Source organism: Hemicordylus capensis, chromosome 5 (genome assembly GCF_027244095.1).
Source record: "Hemicordylus capensis ecotype Gifberg chromosome 5, rHemCap1.1.pri, whole genome shotgun sequence".
NCBI lineage: Eukaryota > Metazoa > Chordata > Lepidosauria > Squamata > Cordylidae > Hemicordylus > Hemicordylus capensis.
Window position 1 is genome coordinate 254,284,299 of NC_069661.1, and position 25,713 is coordinate 254,310,011.

At 44.1% G+C, this 25,713-nt stretch overlaps 1 protein-coding gene across 2 annotated transcripts in view; it reads left to right on the forward strand.

Moving 5' to 3' along the window:
- The window catches only part of EXOC4 (exocyst complex component 4), a 585,849-nt gene that overhangs the window by 453,462 nt on the left and 106,674 nt on the right, over window positions 1-25,713 (forward strand). For both annotated transcript variants that reach the window (XM_053255624.1, XM_053255625.1), the window contains one exon: window positions 22,259-22,478. In XM_053255624.1, the coding sequence (XP_053111599.1) occupies window positions 22,259-22,478 (220 nt within the window). The remainder of the gene's footprint in view (window positions 1-22,258; window positions 22,479-25,713) is intronic.

Here is a 25,713-nt window from a genome sequence, read left to right on the forward strand (position 1 = left end):
AGAAAGGCCAAGTGATGACAGTTTGCCCAATAGTGCTCTTGTCCAGGTAGATTGCAACCTGTTGGCCAACATAAGAGGGATCAGTCCCAGAGGGGAGAAATAGATTCTAAGCCAATAACTGAGGATTCAAATCCATGCTTTTGTTTCCGCCCTCTGGAGGCCCATTTCCAACCTCATCACTGGGTTGGAGATACATCATTGGGCCCTAAATGCTGCTCTGATAACTTAGATTGGATGATCTCCAATGGCCTATAATGAGGGTAGGAGGGGCCCAATTGTGCACCCTGTGAAGTATAGCAGAAATAACCGTGTTTATGTAGAGCGCTTTGAGCGAGAACTTCCTTGAGGCAAGCTGAAGTGGTCCCCTCAGATGGCGGATTATTGGGCTGTCAGTAGGGCCACCAGATGTCTCTTCCTGCTGTCATTGGAGCCGCTCTTTGGGACCAACACCTGACCCCTGCAAGCTCTGCAAGGAGCCCCTCTCCTCACACTCCTAGCAAAGATTGCAAGAAGCACAAGGAGAGAGGAGCCTCCTAGCAAGTTTCCTTCCACCCCACCTCCCACATCACTTGCAAGGCTTGGTTTTGAAAGGGGCTCCCCTGACTCCAGGGTTGTGGGATGAGGCAGCCTTTGGTGCCTCATCTCAGGCACCACAATACCTCAGACTGCCCCTGAGTTTTCAGAGTACTTCACATCTATTATCTCAAGAATCTTTACAACAACCTGTAGGACAGGGCAGGGTGAGGGACTTGCTGGGAGGGGCTGATCTAAGACCTCTTTGTGAGTCTGTAACTGAGGTGAACTCCATGGATTATCCGGCTCACACTTAAATACTATTTTACACAAATTGTCAGGGTAAGGCAGTGCACCCATTAACATAGAAATATGTATAGTTTTCCTCACTTGCACTGTGCGCGCGCACACACACACACACACACACACACACTCACCCATCATCTGCATGGATGTGTGAGACAGCAGCCTCCTGGCAACATTTTTGAATTGTTGTGTATTCAAGTCCTGATGGGTCTGGCACCCACACCCCACCATTCATTGAAACTACTGTCAGCAACAGTGCAGGCCTACTATGTTGCTTCTTGCTAACTGTTAGGTTTCTTCTTGATCTAATGGTCCTTCCTTGAACATGAAGCTCACCTTTCATGCATCATATTCTGAGCAAGGAAAGTGACACTACAAACAGATCCTTGGTTACAATGGAAAAACTCCCTCATCTAATTCCTCATCTAAGTTACGCCCTATTCAGTCATCTAGAATCACTTATGGGAAACACTGGTCTTATTCTGAGAGAGGCCCAGTTCTGCCTTACTCCTGAGTTAAGCTACAAGGGCACAAGATTAGGCTAGATGCCCTTCTGTTTCAGTTTTTGGATCGACTCGACCATTGCCAAAGTATGTGGTAGCTTTCCCTAGGGAAGTATGGGCAGTTGTTGTTGTCAATTAATTTATTTGATTTCTATACCGCCCTTCCAAAAATGGCTCAGGGCGGTTTACACAGAGAAATAATAAATAAATAAGATGGACCCCTGTCCCCAAAGAGCTCACAATCTAAAAAGAAAAATAAGATATACACCAGCAACAGTCACTGGAGGTCCTGTGCTGGGGGTGGATAGGGCCAGTTACTCCCCTCCCCCAGCTAAATAAAGAGAATCACCATGTTAGAAGGTGCCTCTTTGCCAAGTTAGCAGAGGTTGCTATAGGAATTCTCAGTTGCTATGTGAATCCCTCAGTGTGGGGTTTGATTGGGCCAAAACATTATTTCCCAGGCTGCACTATAAAGAAGACTCTGTCCCCACCATCTGCTGGAATGTAAGAAGAATCATTCTGGATCATCTCATTGGGCATCTTACTTCCAGCAGTGGCCTGCTTTGTACATGTTGGGGTACCTGGTTTTGGTGGTGTTTTGCTTTGCTTGACTAGTATCCTTTCCATATGTCCCCTATAGGCTGATGGGCTCCAACTTCTTTCATTTGTTCAGCTGGCATCTGAACACTTTGTGGAGACCTTTGTCATTAAATCCTTTGCCTCTACAATAAACTACTTCAGTCTGATATTGAAGAACTATGCAAGCAGCTCCCAACTTTTCTGGTTTGGGCTGTGCCTCCTCAAGACAGATGACAGATTTTGATGCTGCTTCTTTCTAGATGTTTTGCCAGATAGAGGACCTGGTCATTCATGACTGTAATGTGGGGACAGCTGTTTGTCTTGTATGGCTTCCCTCCTTCCTTCTCAAAAGTCGATATTGCTTAGCATTGCTGAGATGAGTTTTCCTACCAACCTAAAAACAAGTCTGATTAAAGATCAAATAGCAGTTGGCTCAAACATAGCCTATCCTTAAAAATAAAAAGGGAGATCTTAGATAATCTGAGTCCATATCTACTGCCGTTAAACTCTTTCATGAATCTAAATATCTGATCCAGTCACTGAATTCCTGAGTGAAACATAAAGAATGCTGTCCATGCTGCAGAAAATGGGGAGGGGGAGGATTAGCTGTGAAAGAAACATTATTTGGCACTGCTGAATGTTTAGGACAAAGTAACGCTCCAAATTAGGGTGGACAATCAGAACACATCCAGACACAGACACCCGTTGTGCCAATATCTAGTACACCAACTTCCCACACCAGAAGACTGATTGATTGATTAAGTGCCATCAAGTTGGTGTTGACTCTTAGCAACCACATAGATAGATTCTCTCCAGGAATCTATCTAGCAAAATAATGCTCAGGATCATCCAGGAATTCTCTCCAGGAATCTATCTAGCAAAATAATGCTCAGGATCATCCAACACATATTAGAGCCCTACATGGAAAGGGAAATGCTGGATGTTCAAGTTGGTTTCAGAAAAGGCCAAGGAACAAAAGATATAATTGCCGGTGCATGCTGGATAATTGAGAAAGCTAAAATAAATACCAAAAAGAATGCTTTATTGTGCTTTATTGGCTACAGAAAAGTCTTCGATTGTGTCGACCATGTCAAGTTGAGGAATATCCTTAGGGAAATGGGCATCCCAGAACATCTCATTGTTCTCAAGAGAAACCTATGCACAGGACAGGGAGCCACAGTCCAGATGGAACATGGTGAAACAGACTGGTTCCAGATCGGCAAAGGAGTAAGACAAGGCTGTATACTTTCTCTTTATGTATTCAACTTATATGCTGAACATATACTGAAGGAAGCTGGATTGGAAGAAGATGAGCGTGGTTTTAAAGTTGGAGGAAGAAATATCAATAACCTGCGCTACGCAGATGACACCACTCTGATAGCTGAGGATGCGGATGACCTGCAAGCTCTAGTAATGAAAGTCAAGGAGCACGGTGAAAAAATGGAACTAAATGTAAAGAAGACTAAACTAATGACTACAGATACAGCAACAAGCCTCAGAATTGATAATGAAGACATTGGAGTGGTGGATAGCTTCTGCCTTTTTGGATTGACTGTCAACAGTATAAGATTCAGAAGTCAAGAAATATGCTGCGGACTAGCACTTGGTAGGATTGCAATGAAAGTCTTGGAAAGGATATCTAGATGCCATGATGTGTTTATACCTACAAAGATTAGAATTGTTCAGACAATTTTTTTTCCCTTGACACTCTATGGATGCAAAAACTGGACTTTGAAGAAGCAAGATAGAAAATATATTGATACACTTTGGCGCTGGAGAAGACCTTTGAGGATACCATGGACAGTCAGGAAAACAAGCAGATGGATCATAGAACAAATCAATCCAGAATTTTCACTCAAGGCAACAAATGACCAGGGTCAAACTATCATACTTTGGACATATTATGCGAAAATCCAGCTCCCTTGAAAAGGCCATAATGCTGGGGAAAATTGAAGGAAAGAGAAGAAGAGGATGACCAGCAGCAAGGTGGATGGACTTGATTATGACAGCAATGAAGTTGAAGACAGATCATCCTGGAAAGAATCTTTTTATGTGGTCACTAAGAGTTGACACCGACTTGACAGCACTTCAACTCCAATCAAAGGAGTGGAGAGCTTGTCTTGTGGAAGCAAGTCTGAATTGTCCTCTTCGCTAAGCATCCCCTTAGGGGATGGAGCTGTAGTTCAGTGGCAGAGCATTTGTTTTGCATGCAGAAGGTCCCAGGTTCAATCCCTGGCATCATCTCCAGATAGGTCTGAGAGAGACTCCTGCCTGTAACCTTGGAGAAGCTACTGCCAGTCTGTGTAGACAATACTGAACTAGGTGGACCAATGATCTGACTCAGTATAAGGCAGGTTCCTATGTTCCTAAAGGCATTGCATGCTTCCCTTTCCCCATTAATGTTTTCCCCCACTCTTGAATGCATCTTTTGTGTGGTGTATTCTCTTATGTACAACGGGTTGTGGCTGAAAATGGTGTCTCTGGCGAGGTATAGGGGTACAATTCAGGCAGGACAGAAATTGTAAGAGAAACCTCCTATGGTGAATTTCTGCATATTTACAATTTAGCAGGCTAACCTCACCTCTCCTGTGTTCTGCACCCTACCAGTTCCAGTCAGGGTTTTTGTTCCTCCAGTGGCACAGCCCTTTCTGCATCTTCCAATATAACACCTTTGGTGGGCTTCACTATCCGCCTTTCAAGTTAATTTATTTATTTATTTACATTTTATATCCCGCTCTTCCTCCAAGGAGCCCAGAGCAGTGTACTCCATACTCAAGTTTCTCCTCACAACCACCCTGTGAAGTAGGTTAGGCTGAGAGAGCAGTGACTGGCCCAGAGTCACCCAGCAAGTATCATGGCTGAATGCGGATTTGAACTCTGGTCTCCCCAGTCCTAATTCGGCACTCTAGCCACTACACCAAGCTGGCTCCATAGTTTTCTGAGAATAAACAATAAAACTCACATACGAGATTGACCATGCTGGCTTCATATTAGATTGCATTATATCTTCATTTTGGTGTGACCTGCCCTAGGCATCTCTCCGTTCTCCTGAGATGACGGTCATGCTTCTGATATTGGCGGATATTAAATCTGTTGTACGTAGCTTCCACTGGCTTCTCTAGGATGGAGCAGGCTGATCCACATGTACATTAGTACCTGTGTTCCAGTCAAGGTTGGCCTTGTCATGTCATGAAGCAGTTGCTTTAGGCAGCTGATTTCAAAATGGCAGCCATTGTCCTGCCTCCAGTTTCTAGCTTTGTAAGGTATTAGGGAGCAAAATTCAAAAATCCTCAAAGTACACCCATACCAATATTCTTGCTTTGGTATCAGATGTTCCAAAAGTTGTAGAATTTGGGAGATGGCTTCCAGTTCCTTTTTGAAGAAAAGCACAGTTCTGCTCTCTCAATACAGTTCTCTCCCCTGCTAACCATGCAAAGAGGCACCTTTTAAAAGTGGTGATTCTCTCATATTTAGCAGGGGGAGAGCAACTGGCCCTATCCAGCCCCAGCACAGCATCCCTCCAGTGGCTGTTGCTGGTGTCTTCCTTAAGTTTCTTTGTAGACTGTGAGCCTTTTGGGGACAGGGGACCATCTTATTTATATATTATTTATTTTTCTATGTAAACTGCTTTGAGAACTTTGGTTGAAGAGCAGTATATAAATACTTGTTGTAGTAGTAATAAATGTAGAATGGTACTCTCCAGTGTTTAAATGGAAATTGCACTCATCCAGCTTAGCACTATTTGACAGCTACCTTGATACATAGAAGAGATTCTGCTTTCTCTTTGCTTACTACTGTGGGGCATTTTGCATTCTGTTTGCATTTTATTCCACACCTCCTCCAAAAGGTTCCGGGCAGAATGCATGGTGGGTCTTCCCCGGCCTCTATTATCCTCAGAACAGCTCTGTGAAGTAGATTAGGCAAAGAGGTGGTGACTGACTGGCCAAAGATTCCAGTGTGGGATTTGAACCTTTCAGTGATATATCATCCTTTCTCTCTCTCCCTCCTCTTCTCTCTGCTGGTGCAGCCCTATTCATGAGGCAACAGCTGTAACCTAGTCCTCTTTCTGGTTATTTCACTAGAAGTATGGAGTCCCTAGGTGTAGAGAATGCAGTGGTGTTATTGTAGCCACGGGTGAACCAACTGTCCCAAATGCAGACTGCAGCCATTTATGAAATAGAGTTAGTTCCAGATTCCTTGGCTCATTAAGCAAGGAGCCAGTCTCTGGTCCAGTAGCGATCAAGTCAAAAGACATTAGTATATCCCATTTGTTAGAGAAAGTAAACCAAGATAGTCAGATACAAAACTTGGAAGCAAAGTTTTGGAAGTCTCTGGAAGCAAAGTCCCTGGAAGCAAAGTGGGTTTCTTACGGGGCCTGAAATTGGCTTCATTGGCAAACCCTGAACACCACCATCAAACTCATAAAAGCTAGTACCAGTATTCATGGAAATGAATTCATTTCCGTGAATACTGGTACTAGCTTTTATAAGTTTGATAGTGGTGTTCAGGGTTTGCCAATGAAGCCAATTTCAGGCCCCATAAGAAACCCACTTTGCTTCCAGGGACATTTGTACATCTCCTGATTAAAAGACTGAGCTGCAAACAATGGTTGGTTTGAATCTTGTATCTGCTGTGAACTCACTAGGGGCCGTAGGCAAGCCAGATCCTCTCAGCCTCTGCTCTGTAGCTGCAAGTGGGGGAGGATAATACTTACCTTACAGATTTGAAAGGGAGAAATTCAATAAGATAATTCATGTGAAGTACTTTGAGCACTTGAAAGCGCTATACAGATGCTCAGTATAATTATTATTTAGCGAAAGACAGGTTGGCATGAGAACTCTGTAGCCAATGCCATCCTGATTCTAGGTCATAGTTGTGTGTGGGAGCTGCTTGGGCATTTCAGCGCATCCGATGCTGCCACCCAGATGGTGACTGAGTCCCTTCCGTCTAGTGCAAGGCAGAGTAGTTTGCTGCCTCTCTGACGCTTTAGCCACGGCATGGGTTTTCATGTTAGAAACCCATGGTTTATATCAGTAAACAGCAACCTCCCTCCCAGAACTGTGGCTGTGTTTTGGGAGCGGGGCCCTGAGGGCGCTAGGTCTCCATTAGAACCATGTAGCTGGGCCAAAGACAGCTTTTGCGTTTGCCCTCTGGCATTTGCCCTCCGGCACTTTCAGATGACAAAACACCTGATTACATTGATTTCTGCACCCCTGTGCTGCACATAAGCGGCTAATCAGTCAGTTGAACGATAATGAAAGATCTTGCCATCTGTCTGCTTTATTTAATGGAGTGTCAGCACATCCCAAATAGAAAATAATTGGATTGACAGACACACAGTCAGTTATTACACTGTTTGTTATCTGATTAGAAGGGGGGGGGATGCAAAGTGGGAAGAGGGAGCAGCAGGCTTGGGAACGGAGAGCCGTGATTGAGTTGATCTGATCGTGTCTGACGTTACAGGCGTGTGTGCCCACCATGGAGAATTTTGCCAATGGACAGTTCCCCAGCTGCTTTGTGTTTTGTGTGGATTTCCATTGCTTCCAAATGCAGCCAGCCATCACACTGTATTGCACTGCTCTCTTATTAAAGACTCTTTCCATAAATATGAGCCCCATTTAGAAGACTCTTGCTCTGTCACCTCTATTAAAATCAAGCCTTTTAACAGATGTGTGGTTGGCATCTGTCCACTCACCCCTAGAGGTTGCATATCAAATGCTCCAGGATCCATAGGCAAGAGCAAGTTGTAGGATCAAACAGAAAACTTTGCTAGTGGCAAACCAAACCCGGGGGAAAGACACACACCCGCCCCGCAGTGGTTCTTGATTCCAGAAGGTGTGGAAGTCTTAACTTTGTGGTGGAAATATTTAATTAATTACGTCTTGCCAAGGTCAAGCCCAAAGGTGTCCTGGCAAAATGGAGTCCCCTTCTAGCATATGTACAAAAGGATCTCCTAGAAGCACGCTTCCTGCCTGCCTTCCCCACAACACACACACACCCGCCCTCTCCAGGTAGTGTTTATTCCTGACCTATAGAATATTGGTAGAATACAGCTAGCACTAATATTAATCTAATTAAGGGGATTGGGAATTATATATACTATCCAAATAGTGTTTGGTTATGGGCCAATATCTGTCACATTCATGTTTGCCTGATAAGCGTAATGATATATCACTACCATCCTTTAGGGAGAATGTTCTTTGTTTCCCTTTAGTTTTTATGGCTGACAGCCAGACTAAATTATTCATGAGTTAGTCCCATTGAAAGTGGGAGAAGTTAGTCATGACTAATTTGTGCCATTAATTTCAGGGGGACTACTCACGGGTCTGGATGTCAGCCTGTATTTTAAAACTTGTTATTAAAAATAGGCAGACACGCACCCCCCATCCCAGTTCTGCTCATAATAACATTCTGTATTATTCCACAGAGAGGTTTCAGGTGATGAACAGGAGCAGAAATCAAGCAGTGGTTAGGTACAATTGAGGTCTAATATGGGAGAAGAATTAGCTCGGTAGCACAGCACATTTGCACATTTATATATAAAACTTTTTTTCTTTCAAGTAAGAAAGCAGCTAACAATAAAAATCACCAAAATATCACCCCCAAAGCCATACAGAATAAGCAGACAGCAAAAGGGACAACACGGCAGCAGCTATGACAGCAGCTGTCAAATGTCCTAGCAACAAGTTGCCACTCCCAAATCTTCTCAAAAAGACACATCTTACCCAAAGACACACTTGACTTGGGGCCAAAAGCCGGCTTGACCTTGTAGCAACGCAGTGGTCGAGGCTTTAACTCAGGTGCTCTCTTTATGTAATTTTTACAGACATGATTGAAGAAGACTTCTTCTCACACCTGTTTTAGCTAAATGCCCAGAATAACCTTTGATTGTTAGCTGACCTTTTTATTGCCTGATACCAATAAAACCTTGACAGAAAATGTTGCTGCATTTCTTTTCTCTGCTGTAAAGATTTGCAAAATAGGTTAGGTTAAGTGTGAAGCATTCTGGGTTTTTATTTATATTAACATTTTTTAAACTTGTTAAATAATGGACATTTTTTATAATTTTGGTCTGACTTGTTCCTTGTATTCTGTGCTTACTATTTCTTTGATATGCCGTGTGGTGCCTTTGCACTTGATTGGTGTTTTATAATGGGTCTGTGACTGTTAGCCACTTGACTGACTGAACTCTGAGGCCAGGGAGGCCAGCTCTATTGGGAGGCAGGCTCTATTGGGGAGGCCAGTCCACCAAGTTGGTGCCACAACTGGAATTCCACAGCTCCTCTGCTCTTTGTACCTACCCATTGCACTTCAGGTGGTTGGGGATATGGAGTAGGACCTGTTGTTCAAATTCTGTTGAATGGAGCTCATGGGCAGGAACATGTGAAAGGAGTATCCTTCAGGTACCTCGGTCCTGCGCTGTTTAGGACTTGAAAGTGCCTTGAAATGAGCCCAGAAATGGATTGGTAACCAGCTGAACGACACTAGAGATGCTCTGTCCAGCCAGACCAAGACAGCAGTCTGACAGTGACGTTTGGGTCTACTTGAAGTTTTTAACACCTTTCAGTGACAGCATCACATGGAGCGCATTACAGTAGTCCTGTCTGGAGATTTTTTTTAATTATTATTATTTTATTTTTTTGCATTTTTATGCCGCCTTTCTGCCTTGAAAATGGCACTCAAGGCAGTTTACAGTATTAAAGATAAACAAACATGTTACATGAGATTTACAAAACAATGTTGTCATCAGGCTGTAGATGGTCATTTCCAGCTCCCTGGCCTAGGCACCTTCTGTCTTGGCTTTCTTTCAGGACACACAGGTTTTTCCTGAGTCCCCAGAGGAAAGGCAAGAAGCCCAGGCCAGGATACTCCTCTCATCAGCTCCTAAAAAGACTATCAGTGCCCTGCACTGACTCTGTTTAAAAAAAAAAAAAATCTTCTGTAACATGTTATGTTTGTTTTTAGCCTACTTTCCAGTAGGCTTACGAGATCACCCGGCATTCTGTGTGTGTGTCTGTGTGTCCCCCCACATCAATTCTGGAACGCCTGGACCGATATGAACCAAATCGGGTAGCAATAGCAATAGCACTTACATTTATATACCGCTTTATAGCCAGAGCTCTCTAAGTGGTTTACAATGATTTAGCATATTGCCCCCAACATTCTGGGTACTCATTTTACCGACCTCGGAAGGATGGAAGGCTGAGTCAACCTTGAGCCCCTGGTCAGGATCGAACTTGTAACCTTCTGGTTACAGGGCGGCAGTTTTTACCACTGCGCCACCAGGGGCTCACCAGGGTACAGTTTTAGGGACACATAGGGACACCTCAATGGCGTAGTTTGTGATGATGTCATCCACCCCAATCCAAGATGGCGGATGCGTAAACTTTTGAGGCACAAGCAGACTAACTTGTTAACCGCTCAACCAATTTGAACCAAATTTGCTACCACTATAGGGACACATAGGGATGCCCAAATGGCATGATGTGTGATGATGTCATCCACTCCAATTCAAGATGGCGGCCGGATGAACATCTGAGGCGCAAGCTGGCTAAATTGTGGACTGTCTAACCGATGTAAACTAAATTGCATACAGTTGCAGTGAGTGACACACAGGGACACCTCAATGGCATAGTTTGTGATGATGTAATCCACTCTGATTCAAGATGGCGGATGCATAAACTTTGGAGGTACAAATGGGCTAACTTGTGAACCGCTTAACTAATTTGAACCAAATTTGCTAGTTTTTAGGGACACATAGGAATGCCTAAATGGTGTGGTGTGTGATGATGTCATCCACTGCAATTCAAGATGGCGGCCGGATGAACATCTGAGGCGCAAGCGGGCTAATTTGTGGACTATCTAACCGATTTAAACCAAATTATGTACAGTTACAGTGAGTGACACACAGGCACCTCAACGGCATACATTATGATGATGTCATCCACCCTGATCCAAGATGGTGGATGCATACACTTTGGAGGTGCAAGTGAGCTGACTTATGAACCGCTTAACCAATCTGAACCAAATTTTCTACTGCTGTAGGGACACATAGGTACACCTCAGCATCGTAGATTGTAACAACGTCATCCAACCCAATTCAAGATGGAGACACACAAACTTTTGAGGCACAGGTGCACTAACTTGTGGACAGTCTAACTGATTTGAACCAGATTTGCTACAGCTGTATGGACACATAGAGATGTCCCAATGGTGTAGTTTTTGATGATGTCATCCACCTTGATCCAAGATGGTGGATGTGTAGATGTTTGAGGCGAAAGAGAACTAACTTGAGAAATGTCTAACCCATTCGAACCAAATTTGATAAAGTTGTAGTGAGTGACACACAGGGACACCTCAATGGTATCGTTTGTAATAATGTCATTCACCCTGATCCAAGATGGTGGATGCATGAACATTTGAGATGCAAGAGATCTAACTTGTGAACCTCATTTCGAGCCAAATTTAGTCCAGTTGTAGTGACAGTGAAAGGAAAGTAGGCTGATTAGTCAGTACTAGAACAACTTGTTTACTATTATAAAGCATTTTTGGTGCCTTGGCCAAGGCAGAAAGGCATAATATCTATCTGTCTATCTATCTGTCTATCTATCTATCTATCTATCTATCTATCTATCTATCTATCTGTCATCTGAGATATACATTTCTAGGTGGTGTACACAATCCAAATTACAATAGAAAAACAAACAAAACACTGTAGAACAGTGCCACCTAATCCCAACTCCCTCAGGCAACCCAGAAGGATATCATGGTCAATTGTATCAAAAGTCACTGAGAGATTGAAATTATTCAGCAGAGTCACACTCCCTTTGTCAGTACTTAGTTGGAGAGCATCCATCAGGCCTACCAAGGCAGTCTCAACTCCACAGCCTGCCCAAAAGCCAGTTTGAAATGGGTCTAGATAGTCAGTTTCCTCCAGGACTTTCTGGAGCTGAGTGGCCACCACCCTCTCAATCACTTTGACCAACCATGGGAGATTAGAGTTGGGCCTATAGTTGTCTAACTCTGAGGGGTCCAATGTAGGCTTTTCAAGTATGGTCTAATGGTACCCTCCTTAAGACAATGAGGCCTCCTGCCCTCCCTCAGAGAAGCATTTATGATGTTTACCAGACCCCCTCCAACAATCTGATTGTTAGATAAAATAAGCCAAGTTGGGTAAAGTTCAAGAGAGCAGGTGGTAGGATGCACAGTCCAAAATGCAATCATTAAAAAACAAACAAACAAACAAACCTGGGCGAGGCCCATCTTCTCCAGTAAAGGTCAGAATATCTGAGATCTAGTCCCTGGCATCTCCAAGCTTCTCAGGTAGCAGGGTGGGAAAGCCTAAATGGAAAACAGACTAGTAACAGAAGCAAATGCAGCAAGCTAAATGGAAAGTGCACTTCAGGCCTACGTTTCTGGCTGCTGCCTTCCAGATGACAGATTTATTTAAGCCAAGGGTTCCCGCACTTGGATCATCAGATGTTGTTGGACTACAGTTCTCATCATCCCCAGCCACAGTGGTTTTTGGATTATGGGAGTTTGGTCCAAATTCATCTGGACACCCATCTCTGAGAACCAGGCAGGAGGAATAGAATGGCAACAGGCAGAAGTGCACCACACAATGTCAGAAGGTACACATCCGCATCAAGGAATGCCTCGTGAACTGAAGTTGTCTTGTAGATCAGGGATTCTCAACCTTGGGTCCCCAGATGTTGTTGAACTGCAACTCCCATCATGCCCAGCCACAGTGGATTGGACTGCAACTCCCATCATGTTTAAGCTTGCCTTTCAAGGTCAGTCTCAGTATGGCCTATCGGCTGCTTATCTACCTGCAACATCTTTTAAGAAGAAGTTCAAAGCTAATAGGAACAATACTGTTACTGCTATTCCTATTACTTCAATAGGAGACTGCTTATATGGAGCCAGACTATTGGTCCATCTCACTCAGTATTGTCCATACTGGCTGGCAGCAGCTTCTCTAAGCTTTTGGGGAAGAGCTTTTCCTGGCCCTAGCTGGAGATGCCATGGATTGAGCCTGGAACCTCCTGCATGCAAGGCAGAGGTTCTGCCACTGAGCTACAGTCACATCCCCCAAATATGATGCGCTCAGTGCAAAGCTCACATGGATGCTGAGAATTCTAGTGCTTATCAATCGTGTTACTGTTGGATCCCATAAAATAAGAATGCAGTGCAGTTATGTGACACAAAAATCAGAGTGGGGTTAGTAAACTGGGAACAGGAAGTAATTAGAAATACAAGTTGCTTCTGTTCGTAGAGCAACAGTGATTTTTAGTGATTTTAAATCTTCTCAAATTTGAGTGAGAAGATTTGCCTCTCTCCAAACAGGCCAATTCTCTGCAAGAACAATTACATAAGTTCCCATATTTCAGTGCAGATGACCTTGTTCAGAAGAACATCATAGGTGAACAAGTCTTGGCTAATAGGGCAAAAAGGGTTCCCTCTAGTGAATTATTCAATTATTGTGATTAATACAACTAGAGATAAGCAAAATCTACAGAAGCTTAAACGTCCCAAGATCTCATATTATTTTCTTGGGTTTCTCTGTCGTAGGTTTTGTCTCTCCTGTCTGAACCTCGGCGATGCCATTTTGGATAATATCCACTACCCTTGGGGCATAGTGATGGCGCAGAGTGCAGTTTGTGTCTAGATTGGGGACACCAGTAGACATTGTAGTGCAGGAGGAAGATTTAGGTTGGATCTTGCTATACAGTTTGCAGGGCACTGATGGGACTGTGCAGGCTTCATTACTTCTGTAATGGAGCTACTGCCAATGTTCCTTTCAAAGAGTCTTAAGAGGGATGCTGATGAAATAGAAGCTGTTTGTGCTGGCACCTGGGCCGTTGCTTATTAATGAAGATTTCCTGTGGTAGGAGAAGTGGACCGAAAATGAGTTTCACCAAGAGCCAATTCCTTCTGTTTTGTGGAGTCCTTTAATCCTTCAGTGCACACGCTTGACTCTCATTAAGGCTCATGGACATGGATTGAGTGCATGGGGAGGGGAATTGGGCTGCCTGGGGGTGATGCTGTGGGGGGACCTTTCTGGTAGGGCCAGGCTGCAGTCAGAGAGTGCTAGTAGGACAGGCAGCTGTAATAGATCAGTGTCCTGCAGCAGGCAGAGCGTAAGGCCATTCATGGATAATGTTGGTGTTTATGGAAATTAACTTTAAAAACAAAACCAACACATAAACACCATGCATGGTCTTTCTATGTCTTACCTGGGACATCCAGTGTGCCTCCCGTCTTTATTATGCATTACATGAAGTACATTTTTATTTTCCTTCTCCCACCCTATGGCACAACCTATGTGCCATATCTATTAGCCTGTACTTTTCGTCAGGGAGGGACCTCTCTGTGTAGTTCTTTATACAGCGCATAGTAGTAGAATTCTAGTGCTTATTAAATAATTTCAAGAGTGGCCCTGCCCCACCTGCCAGGCATGGGATGCTTCTTTAGCAGTGGATCCGTAGATGAGGCTGTCTGCTAACAGCATGCCTGTCAATGTCGCATTGGTCCATTTGTGCTGTATAGAGACTTTGCATGAAGGGAATGAAGCAAGTTTGGCGGTGTGGGGGGAGTCTCCCCCAGAACATCCAAAGAATGTCAGAGGAAGCCAGATGAGTCTGACTTAGAGGAAGCCAGCCTCCCAATGAGGCTGTCAAATATTCCTAGAACTGGAGCCAGGATATTGCACATCCCAAGCTTGTCCAGGCATCCCTGACTCACACTCAGCTCACCTACCATCTTTAGTTATGGTAGAGGATTGTTTATTTTTCATATTAAACCACTGTGTGCGCACGCATGTGTGCACACAATTCCATGTTTCCCGAAAGCTGTTGCAAACATTCTGAACTGGTCCAGGCAACAGGTAGAGAAGGGAGTGGGACCATAGGATCATCACAACAGGCACTTTTCTGAGGACCATATGTTCAGTGTCAGGGGCCCTAACAGGATACACACAGCTGTGTGCACGTGGATATCAGGGGTGTGGCACATGGGGCCATGAAGATGTCAGGGGGCTGGCCAGTGGTTGCTTCTTTCTCCATGCCGTCATTGAGTGTGTGGAGGGAACAAGCAAGTGGGGCTTAATAGTGTGCTCAGTCCAGGAACAATCCAATTGATTCACTCATTCACTCATTCACTATACTGTTTTTCATTAAAACAATCTCAAGGTGGTTTACAAAACATTTAAAACAATATAAGACTATAAAACCATTACACAATTAAAATATTAAATTGGAATATAAAAATACAAACCTAAAAGTATTAAAAACCTACCCAATTGTTCTGGATATGACCGGAAGTTGCCGACATGCCTGCGTGCGCCAGGACATCATATCCAGAAGATGAGGGCAACGGGGCGTCAGGAAAGTACACTGCTGCCCCAATGGGCATTAATAAACATGGACGCTGATGGGGGGGAATGTGGCGGGAGGGGTAAGTGCACCTTCCCCCACTTTTAAAGGGAGACCGACCCCCGCTGCCGCCGCCACCTTCGAACTGGCAGAACCGCCGGTTCTTTGAACCGGTTTGGAGGGCCATAAAGCGGGTCTCCGAACTGGTTCCTTGCACATCCCTATCGCATATTAAGGTCAGTGAGAGAGGTTTGTCTCTGTATGCTGCCAGCCCATCTGGGGATGACTCAGGAACGAGCCTTCTCTGCAGTTGCTCCTGGGCTGTGGAATGCACTCCCTGCAGGCATTCATGGTTTAACATCTTTGCTAGCCTTCAAAAGAACCCTTAAGACACTTTTTTTTAGCCTGGCTTTTAGTAATCTTTGAATGTTTTAAATTGTTTTAAATTATTGTTTGTTTTATTTTTGTCTTTATTGTGCTTATTTTTGTGAACTGCCTAGAGCCTTTGGAGTCAGGTGGTGTCTAAATTAAATAAATAAATTTATAATTTAAAAAAACCCCAATCTGCATACCTGCTCCTTCAAGGGGAGTGCAACCCCCTCCAGAACTGGTCTTATCCCCTCATCCCAACTGGCTCTCCTATTGACCCACAGCACCTCCATCTTGCCCGGATTCCATCTCAGTTTATTAGCCCACATCCAACCCATCACTTCCTCTAGCCCCCAACTCAGGATATCAATTGCCTCCCTAGGATCAGGTGATAAGGAGAGATAGAGCTGAGTTTCATCTGCATATTGCTGACAACTCAGTCCAAGTCCCTGGATTACCTCTCCCAGCGGTTTCATGTAGATGTTAAACAGCATGGGGGACAAAACTGAACCCAGCAGAACCCCACAGGCCAATGGCCAAGGAGCTGAGCAGTAGCTCCCCATCACCACCTTCTGGCCCCTTTCCCCCGTTGGTAAAGACCTTCGTGATCCAAACCATTCAAGTTTAGTTACCATTAAGTTCAGCTGCAATTGCCATCTCATGTTGCTCCCCAGACTCCATTTTATTTTTATGTGCTATGGTAGTTTATTGCTGTTAATAACGCGATAGCTCAGCACTCCCATTGTCCGAGGGAAAAACTGCAGTTAGGGATTTGTCTAGAAAGATGGATGAATTCTACCACGGGGCTGCCTTGACACATTAACCTCCCGCCACTATCGGATGAGCGCCACAGTGTTCGTATCAACTCTTGCTCCTGGAAATCAGGTCAGATTCGTGCGGAAGCACTGGAAGATTGGCAGCTTTCATATGGCATTCTGGTCCAAAGCATTCCTCGAACCTTGCCACTACCTGCATTGTACCTCTGCTGTGCTTATTATCAATTATTGCCCTCTCTTTCACCCTCTGTCTCCAATCTAATGCTAATTGTAGATTTCTTATGCTCTGCACACCACCTATGGATGTATGATGCTGCCTTCAGCTGAGCCACACCACTGGAATGTCAAGCTGAGTACTGTCTCAGAGTTTCAGAGAAGAATCTTTCCCAGTGCTACCTGGAGATATTATTGAATCCAGAACCTTCTGCATGCAAATTATATCCTCCCCAGTATCTCCATGTAGCATATCACTGGAACTATGTTAAAGAGCCAATGACTCCATGTTGGAGACAGAGTGTGTATCATGGCGTTGGGCTTGGACCAGGGACACTCTGGGTTTGAATCCTGCTCAGCCATGAAGCTTACCTGGTGACCTTGGGAAGGAAGGTTGCTGTCTCTTGGCGTAACTTGCCTCTCAAGGTGGTTGTGAAGATATAATTGGAAGAAACCCATGTATACTTTCCCAAGGACCTTGGAGGAGAGGGTGAATATAACACTGATATGGGTGGTGAAGTAGTAGTTATGTCTCGCCTGATTTCATTCATGATTGCCGTGGTACGTAGTCCTTCACTGATCCATTCATGTCCATAAGTAACCAGGGCATTCCAGCTGATAGCTCATTGTATGGCAGCTCAACACAATAGCCCAAACTGGTGGGTATACTTGGAAAGTCATCTTCAGACAAGATGTTGGACTTGGGATACTTGGATTTCTTCTAGCCTTATGACTTTACAATGGATTGTGGTTAGAAACTTGAGTCTGAATACATGAGCATTGCTAAAGGGGAGGGTGAGAGTGGGGGCGTTTGGGAGCACTCAGTGGAGACGGAATGGTTTATCTTTGAATGCAGTGAAGTATTTGTCACCAGCTTGTTCTTAAAAGCAATATCTGTTCTGTAATAAGCTATAATACTGTAGTCAAATTCCCCAGTGTCTAGTTTTTCTCTGCAAGTGCTGTGCATTTCTCCTTTTAGAATCTACTCAGTGGTTGCGTCTTCAGTAGCAAATGATCTCTAGCTCATCCAGTAACATGCATGGATGTGTTACGTTCATTATATTTATTAAGCTGTGTGCATGTTTAATCGCCAGTTTCCTCTGAAGCTTTGAAAGCTTCAGTGAGATTTTGTTTCAGCAAAAACAGTTGTGGGGAAGAGGAATTATTTTGGAATGCAGAGAGGAAGGAGCTTTCTTCAAGTCAATCATATTGTTAAATGCAGCTTTGTCCACTTGAATTGGCAGATAAAGAGCAAGATGGTGTTTACATTATGTACAAAGGGAGCCATTAGCTGTTCGCTCCTTGGATGGGCCATAGCCCATTATCGGAAGCCTAGACCAATGTTGGACTCAGCTGCAGCAGCACAAGGGCCATGAGTTGGTATAATATTTTCAAGACATGCCTAAGAGGATATAATTTCCATAGAAAGGACGAAGCAGAATCATAGCTGCTAGATGTTCTGGGCTTGTTAATAACCTCTGAGTGGTTGTGTAGGGATTATTACCCTGAGGAAATAACTTCTGTCTGCACAACCAAAGCATTCTAGGATGTTTCAATCATATCCCTTTGCCCATGATCTTGGGTCAGTCATTTTCTCCAGGGAATTGAAACGCTTCCCACCAGAGGTAATCGTCCTGTTTATACTGTATGATCATATAAAGACAGGAAGATTCCCTTTGGGCATGCAAGCATTCTATACACTGAATGCAGAAGTTGTCTGAAATGATTAATTCCAAGTAGGAAGGTCCTTTGGGCCTGTCCCAGTATAACATTTTCCATCTGAAGGATGGGTTTTGAAAATATTCCTATGACTGCCTGACCATGGGAGTTTTCCACTAGAATGAGGCCTGTTGTGCCTCCTTGTCCAAAGACAGCCTTGTGAGCTGGAACATGAGTGATGTTTCTACAGTCAAATATAGTTTTAGGAAGTAATTTAGGAAGTTTTAGGAAGTAATGCAGGTTGTACAAAAACCAGCCCTGCATAAATCCGAGCTATGGGAACAGTTCTGAGGTAAAAAAAGAGGCTTCTAGGCTGTGCTCATCCATCTTACGCATGGGATCACCAATGGCAGGCCAAGAGAAGAGGAAATCTTTAAAGTGCACTGAAAAACATGTAACTTCTATAGCCCAACGTGTTTTCATAGGAGAGAATGGGTAGCAGAGGAACAAACTACCTTTCAGGGAAACTCGTTTACTGTCATTGAGGAACTCCTGATGGAGAAACCAAGGGCTCCCTGGGACACCATTTGAAAACTACTGGCCTAGTTAAAATATGAAGTATCTCTTGACTGTACAATTAGGTTGGCAGTTGCCTCAAACCCTTGGCGTGGGGCCTTGAGGGGAGAACGCTGCTCCTGGAATTTAGCAAAATAGCATTTTAAAATATATCTTGGATAAGAGCCAGCATGATAGAAAACAAAAACATACTTTGCAAAAGAACATCATCGTCCTCACCATTGGTTTCTGTATCAGTACTTGTCTTATCTGTGTTACAGGCTAGCTAAAGCAATACAGTTGGGGGCTGAAATGACTATAAGTTTTAGGAAGCAATAAGCTATTTTATATAAAAAGAATCCAATGACTTGTTATTTGCAAAAAAAAAAAAAGACGACTTGATTTTACCTAAAGTGCTTTTCTGTCTAGAGGGACCTCTTAATTGTAGTCACAAATCACCTTGAATGCTTTCCTAGAAAGATAAAACAAGTTAAATTTGTATATCAGTCGGCAAGCGCTTGCTTCTGAATTGTATATGAGATGAAGGTTTCAGGCCCCCCCACTCCATTCTGTAGGGCTCCCGCCCAGATCCCCCCCCCACACACATTTCACATCAGTAGGGGAGAACTAGGAAATTTATCCCACACACACACGCACACACTTCATTAGGTTTGTGGACTTCTCCCTCGGGGCATTATCTGGGTCCACGGTCCAGCAACTCAGAGATGTGCCTTGTTTTGCATTTGGCTTTGCTGAAATCTCCTTAGCATTTTACAAGAGTGAGCGCTGTGGTTGTTATGTTAAGTGAGCGTAATTACCATGCGTTAAGGGAATTTGCCATCCTTGACTTGCCACATGACTTGTTCTCTCACACTGAGAAAATACACCCCATGGCGCTGCTGCTTCTTGTTGTTGTTTACCTTTTTGGATTTTTCCTCCATTTTCGTCCACCAGGGCAAGTTGTTTCAGTCGGGACTGCTGAGAGAAGCTTCTGATTCCCTTGTAAATTTATACCTGGATGGTTATTTTTCTTAGTGAAATTATTCATGGGAAATTATGCACAAAACCACCACCTACACTGGCCTGTGTAATATCCACCCTCCCCCAGCCATGTGTGGGATGTCAGCCCGGTCCGGGGGCCCTAGCGTTGTGGTCTTCCTGCTTCAAAGCAAGGATGAGTTACTGTGATGGTCTGGCAAGCATCTGGGGCTCGCTAGCAGGCCAGCTCTCACCCCCACAAGCTCAAATAGCCAAAGGGGTGGCAATCCCATTTCCCAGGGTAGGGTTAAATGGTCTCCTTCACTATCAAAGAACACCCCCCTCCCGGTCTGGTTGTGAAAGCTGGAGTTCTCTGATTTTGCTCTTGCTTGCTTGCTCTCTCTCTCTCTCACTCTCAGCCCAAGCCCTTTTGGATAGGCTATGGGAGAAAAGTGCTTGAGAAGTGGCTGTTAACTAGGGTTGCCATGTCCCCCGGAATTCCAGTTATCACCCAGATTTTAAGCATATCACCCAGATTGCTTTGCCCACCCGGATTTGCCTGGATATCAGCTTTCTTTAAAACAAACAAACAACAACAACAGCAAACCCCTAAGCTTTAGCCCTTGTAGAAGAGCCCAGGAGGCTAGCCAGGAGGGTTTCACTTTCACAAGTACAGTAATCCCTTGAGGAATGTTGCCTTGTTTGTTATCAGCAGGGGATCTCTTTTGGGCAGTTGAGAGGATAGCTTTCTTTTGATGTGAATCACTACCTGCCTAACAGGCTGTGTATTGTAATGTTTAAGGACTTTCTTGGCTTTATGTTCAATTCATGCCTACTTAGAAGTAAGCACCGTTGGTTTCAATCAGATCTTTTCTCAAATAAGTGTGTACAGAATTGCAGCCTTAATTAAAAAGCCGTGCATTTTATTCTATTTATTTTTTTCTATTGCTGCTGTTAATATGTCAAGGAAAATGGTCAGGCAAAGATATCTTCCCCAACTATTGTTGGTAGATATCCAGAGCAAATACAAGTCAACTAGAAAGTGCAGCTGCTAAATTGCATATGCAAAATATTTGTAAGCTAATTTACATAATGTGCAAAATAGGCACCCGGATTTGGAGAGCCAGAATATAGCAACCCTACTGTTAACCCTCTCCCATCTAGTAGACTTTCAGCTCAAAATACACCTCCCCAAACTTCATTTTGATCCATATGAGGAGAAGTACAGAGCCTTAGCTCAGTGGTGGCAGAGCATCTCTGCTTAGATTGTAGGAGGTCTCGGGTTCAATCCCTGACATCTCCAGATAGGGCTGAGAAAAATCCCTGCCTGAATCCCTGGAGAGCTGCTTTGCCTATCAGACTAGACAATACTGAGCTAGATGGACCAATCGTCTGATTCAGTAGATGGCAGCTTCCTCTGTCTCCTTTCTTCCCCTCACAGCTTTCCTTTTACATGTGAAAAAAGTAGCTTGGAGAGAACAGTGTGAGGTGAAAAACAGCTAGATGGGTAAGGGTTGAACAGTCTCTGCCTCTTCCTTCTCTAACTGGGAGCCTGCCCAGGCTGGTTTTGGATTTGGTTTTATTCTGTCTGCTAAATGCAGAGGAATAAGTCACAGAATTCCATGCTATGTAGTAGTTTGAGCCTTAGAGCCCCGGCTTAATTGTGTACCTGAGTTAAAATGTGCATTAGGACTAAAGAAGGAGACGATGCCATGCTTTTGCCAGCAGAGAAACTGAGGCATGGTCATGGCAGGATAGCAGCAAGGAGTCTTTCCTGGGTTATTAATGGAAGGGTCAGGGACATGGCTATCATTTGGCGTGGGAAGACGTCACAGCACATATGGACATGTGGGACAACTTTATACTGGACTAGACCATTGGTCCATCCAGCCCAGTATTCTCTACTCTGACTGGCAGCAGCTCTACAGGATCTCAGGCAGAGGTCTCCCTCATCACCTTCTAGCTGATTCTCTTAACTGGGTGTGGCAGGGACTGTACCTGACATCTCTCTGCATGCAAAACATGTGCTCTGCCACTAAACTATGCCCACTTTCCACAAAATGTGATTGCAAAATGACTAAGACATGGTTGACATAACCACTTTATCAAATGTAAGGGATGCTCTGGATCTTTGCCTTTCATTTCACCGAGTGCATAAGGAGCTGGGGTATCAAAAAATAAATGATATCCTCCATTATACTTAAAGAGAAGTGTCATGTTATTGAACAGTTGATATTATCTTAAGCCAAAAGGATATCTGCCAAATTCAGCAGGAGGTCATTTCTGGGGGGAGAAGAAAGGGATGTGAACACCTTTGATTCTCTCCCCCCACCCCGTCCCCGCCAGCAAAGTGGAGATTGCTGGCTTACATCTAGTTTGCTTTGGCAGGACAATATTCTAATGCCGAGCCTTCTGGTCTCTTAATGTATTTCAGATTTATTCAAGAGATTGAGCATGCATTGGGACTCAGCCCAATGAAGCAGTGCCCACTCCGTGAGTTCCTCACCATGTATATCAAGAACATCTTCCTCAGTCAAGTCCTAGGAGAAATCAACAAGGAAATTGAAGGTGTCACCAAGATAACTGACCCGCTGAAGATCCTGGCCAATGCAGACACCATGAAGATGCTGGGGGTTCAGAGGCCTCTCTTGCAGGTAACAAGGCTAAAGCACACAATGGGGCTCCCCTCTCAGGTCTCTTCACATTGAAGGAAGAGGTGGTGAAAGGCCAGGGGGTGCGGAGCAACATGCTTTCTTCCTCCACCATAGGAATTCATTTGCCTCCTGGAAAGGGCCTGAGCTGGGCCCTAGCCAAAAGAGAATGATTCTCTGCACCATCACTCTGTGGATTGAAAAGGATGGTATGACTGAGAGGGAACCTTTGGTTCACCACAGATATCACCATGGAACATAGGGAAGTCCCATCCGTGTAAGGCTTTATGGGTCAAACCCAGCCTAGACTGATGAGGTCTTGCACTTTAGAAAGAGCAAGACCACACCTACTCTTAGATGCTCTCATTTTCATGCCTAAACCAGCTGGTGCATGTCCCACGGGAGCCACACCCCATTTTATTTACATATTTATATCTATATAAATTGCTTTGGGAACTTTTGTTAAAAAGCAATATGTAAATATTCATCATATTCGAATTCTTATTTCTGAACATGTATTTGCATGAGTTCCAGGGGTTGGTTTTTATCATTCTTATAGTGGTTGGCTTTAAAAAATATTATTACAGCAGTTGACCGTACAAACAGAGGCTGTGTATGCATGACTGGCATCTTTATTCCCCACCAGATGTTTTTTAAAACTTAAAATTGTTTTAGGGAGAAGTAGTTCAAGAAAGGTTCTGCAAACTTATTTCTGAAGCAACAGTGGACATAATGGTGGAGTGTTGAGAGACAGTCTTGATTGAACCTGACCAGAACTTCTGGGGGTGTTTCTCTTTCAATTGCATTGCAAATGTCCTTCCACCTGCTCGTTCTGTAACTGATTGTGGCATAACTTCCACTGCAAAGGAAGATGGCCACTTTGTGTACATTAAAGCATGTCCAGAAGGATTTATTGGCTTTCAGGAAAGAACAAAATCATATTTAAATGGAGAGACATGGTAGAACAGTTCTTACTCAAGCCTAACTATCTGGTAGTATTTTACAACTTGTAGTATGTTAAGATTGCATAAGAAAGTATTCCTTCCTATGGATTCTGTAGAGATCCTGCTTCTCTGTTCGCTGTCAGTGTATTGTTCTTTTGGGGAAATATAGCCTGCCTCTGAAAGGAGGTGTTTTAATTGGAGCTGTATGGGTTCTGCATGACTGAAATGCCAAGTGTTCTCTCTGTTTTGGCATCTTGAGATAATCATTTTGATAAAGCAATGTCCTAGTCCTCTTCATTGTGGGAAAACAAAACATGGGTCTCATGTTGAGTTCAAATGGGCTGTTGGAGCACTTCCCCCCCCCAGGTATTTATGTATTAATTTGAGGCACAACCATCCCAAGGGGTCTATGCTCCAGGCCAGAGCCTGCAGTTATCCAATGTAAGAACTAGAGGAGGCCCAACCCACTGACATTTTGTGATGAACCCCAAGGTTACCGTTTTAAGAAGGCTGTGTGCAGGGGCATGATCTGGCTAAAACTGGGAGGACATCAGGAGATGGGGCTTATGGGATACTCCTTTGGGGGCACCCTACATTACCTGCACCCCATAAGTTGATTACTCATCTGTCACTATGTTGTTTTTTGATGCTTCTGTTTCCTGAAATGTGGAGCACTTTATAGTTCTTTCTCCTCTTGCCTTAGAGCAGCCAAACATGTCCTTGGGATGAGTGGGTCTTGCCCATTCATTCTAAGTGGGTCAGGAGATCTTCTCTGTGAAGAGATTCCCAAAGGTTGGGCCCAGGTAGGTTTGATTCCCAGCTACCCTTGAGAGAAGCAGCCTTCCTTTTGGATTCATCATCCATGATGGCATGGAAGCGTTTTTGACAAAGGCATCACGGGAGCGGACAGCCCAGTAAAACTCATTCTGAAGCCTGCCTGCACAGCTGCTTCTGCCATAATGGATTGCTTGAGATAATGAGGCCGTTGCAGGGATTGGCTTTCTCTGTCGCTTCTGGGGGTAGATCACTTGTGGCTCTCCCAAGAAAACGTCGTCAGCAGCTGTGGCGGCATACTGTTCTCATCTTGTCAAATTACCGTACATTAATCAGATGGATGTTGGTGACGAGTAACGTTCAAATGGCCACCGATGGCTGCCAAGCGAGTTTTGTTGTTTAGTGCCATAAACAAATGAGTTTTCTTTCAGGTCCATTTGCAGCCATAATCAGAAACTATTAGGCTGCAGTCGTAGCCAATCAATCGTGCATTTCTTGCTTCTCAAGGGTGAGCATGACCTTTGAGATATGAGAGAAAATTCTGATCAATAAATAATACTTTGCAGCCACATCACAATGTTCAGGTTTCTCAGAAGCGTGTTTTGAAGATTGGCATTGCGCGCACACCCACCCACCCACATGCACCTTTACATGGCTTTACAGTTACCTGTGTTGCAGGTGGGTAAGCTGGGATGCCAGGCTATTGTTTCAGGGCCCGGGGCAGTCTGAATGCAAACATGGACATAGCCAGAGGTCAAGGCACATGTTTCTTCAACTGTGCATTACAGAGGGAGACAGAGGAACTTCATCCAGGGCTGCTGTTTTCAGTGGGAACCCCATGATTGCTGTCCTATCTGGTTTTCCCCAGAGAGAATGTTGCTCTCGCCATCTGAGAACCCTTAATCAGCAAGGCATGTAATCTGGTATAGAAGTGGGAAGGATTGTCACTCTGTTAAACCAGTTGATTTAGTACTATGTTTTTGCAAATTTGCTAATTCAGAGAGAGAGTGCACGGGTACGTGTGTGCATGGCTGCAAGTGGACCTGAAAGCCCTGGGACACTTTCATGAAAATGTAATTGAGCAATCAAAAGTGAATTTACATCCAGCGCTGTGAATACCTTCTTGTTAGGGCAATACTTATTTTATTTATACACACACACACATATTTATATCCCGCTCTTCCTCCAAGGAGCCCAGAGTGGTGTACTACATACTTGAGTGTCTCCTCACAACAACCCTGTGAAGTAGTTTAGGCTGAGAGAGAAGTGACTGGCCCAAAATCACCCAGCTAGTATAATGGCTGAATGGAGATTTGAACTCGGGTCTCCCCAGTCCTAGTCCAGTACTCTAACCACTACACCACACTGGCCTCGTAAGCCTGAAACAAATGCCTACATTATTGGCCTAATGCAGAGATTCCCAACTTTGGGTCCCCAGATATTGTTAGACTACAAGTCCCACCATAAAGCCAAATATCCCATCATCCCTTCAGCCATTGTGGCTGGTGGTGATGAGAGTT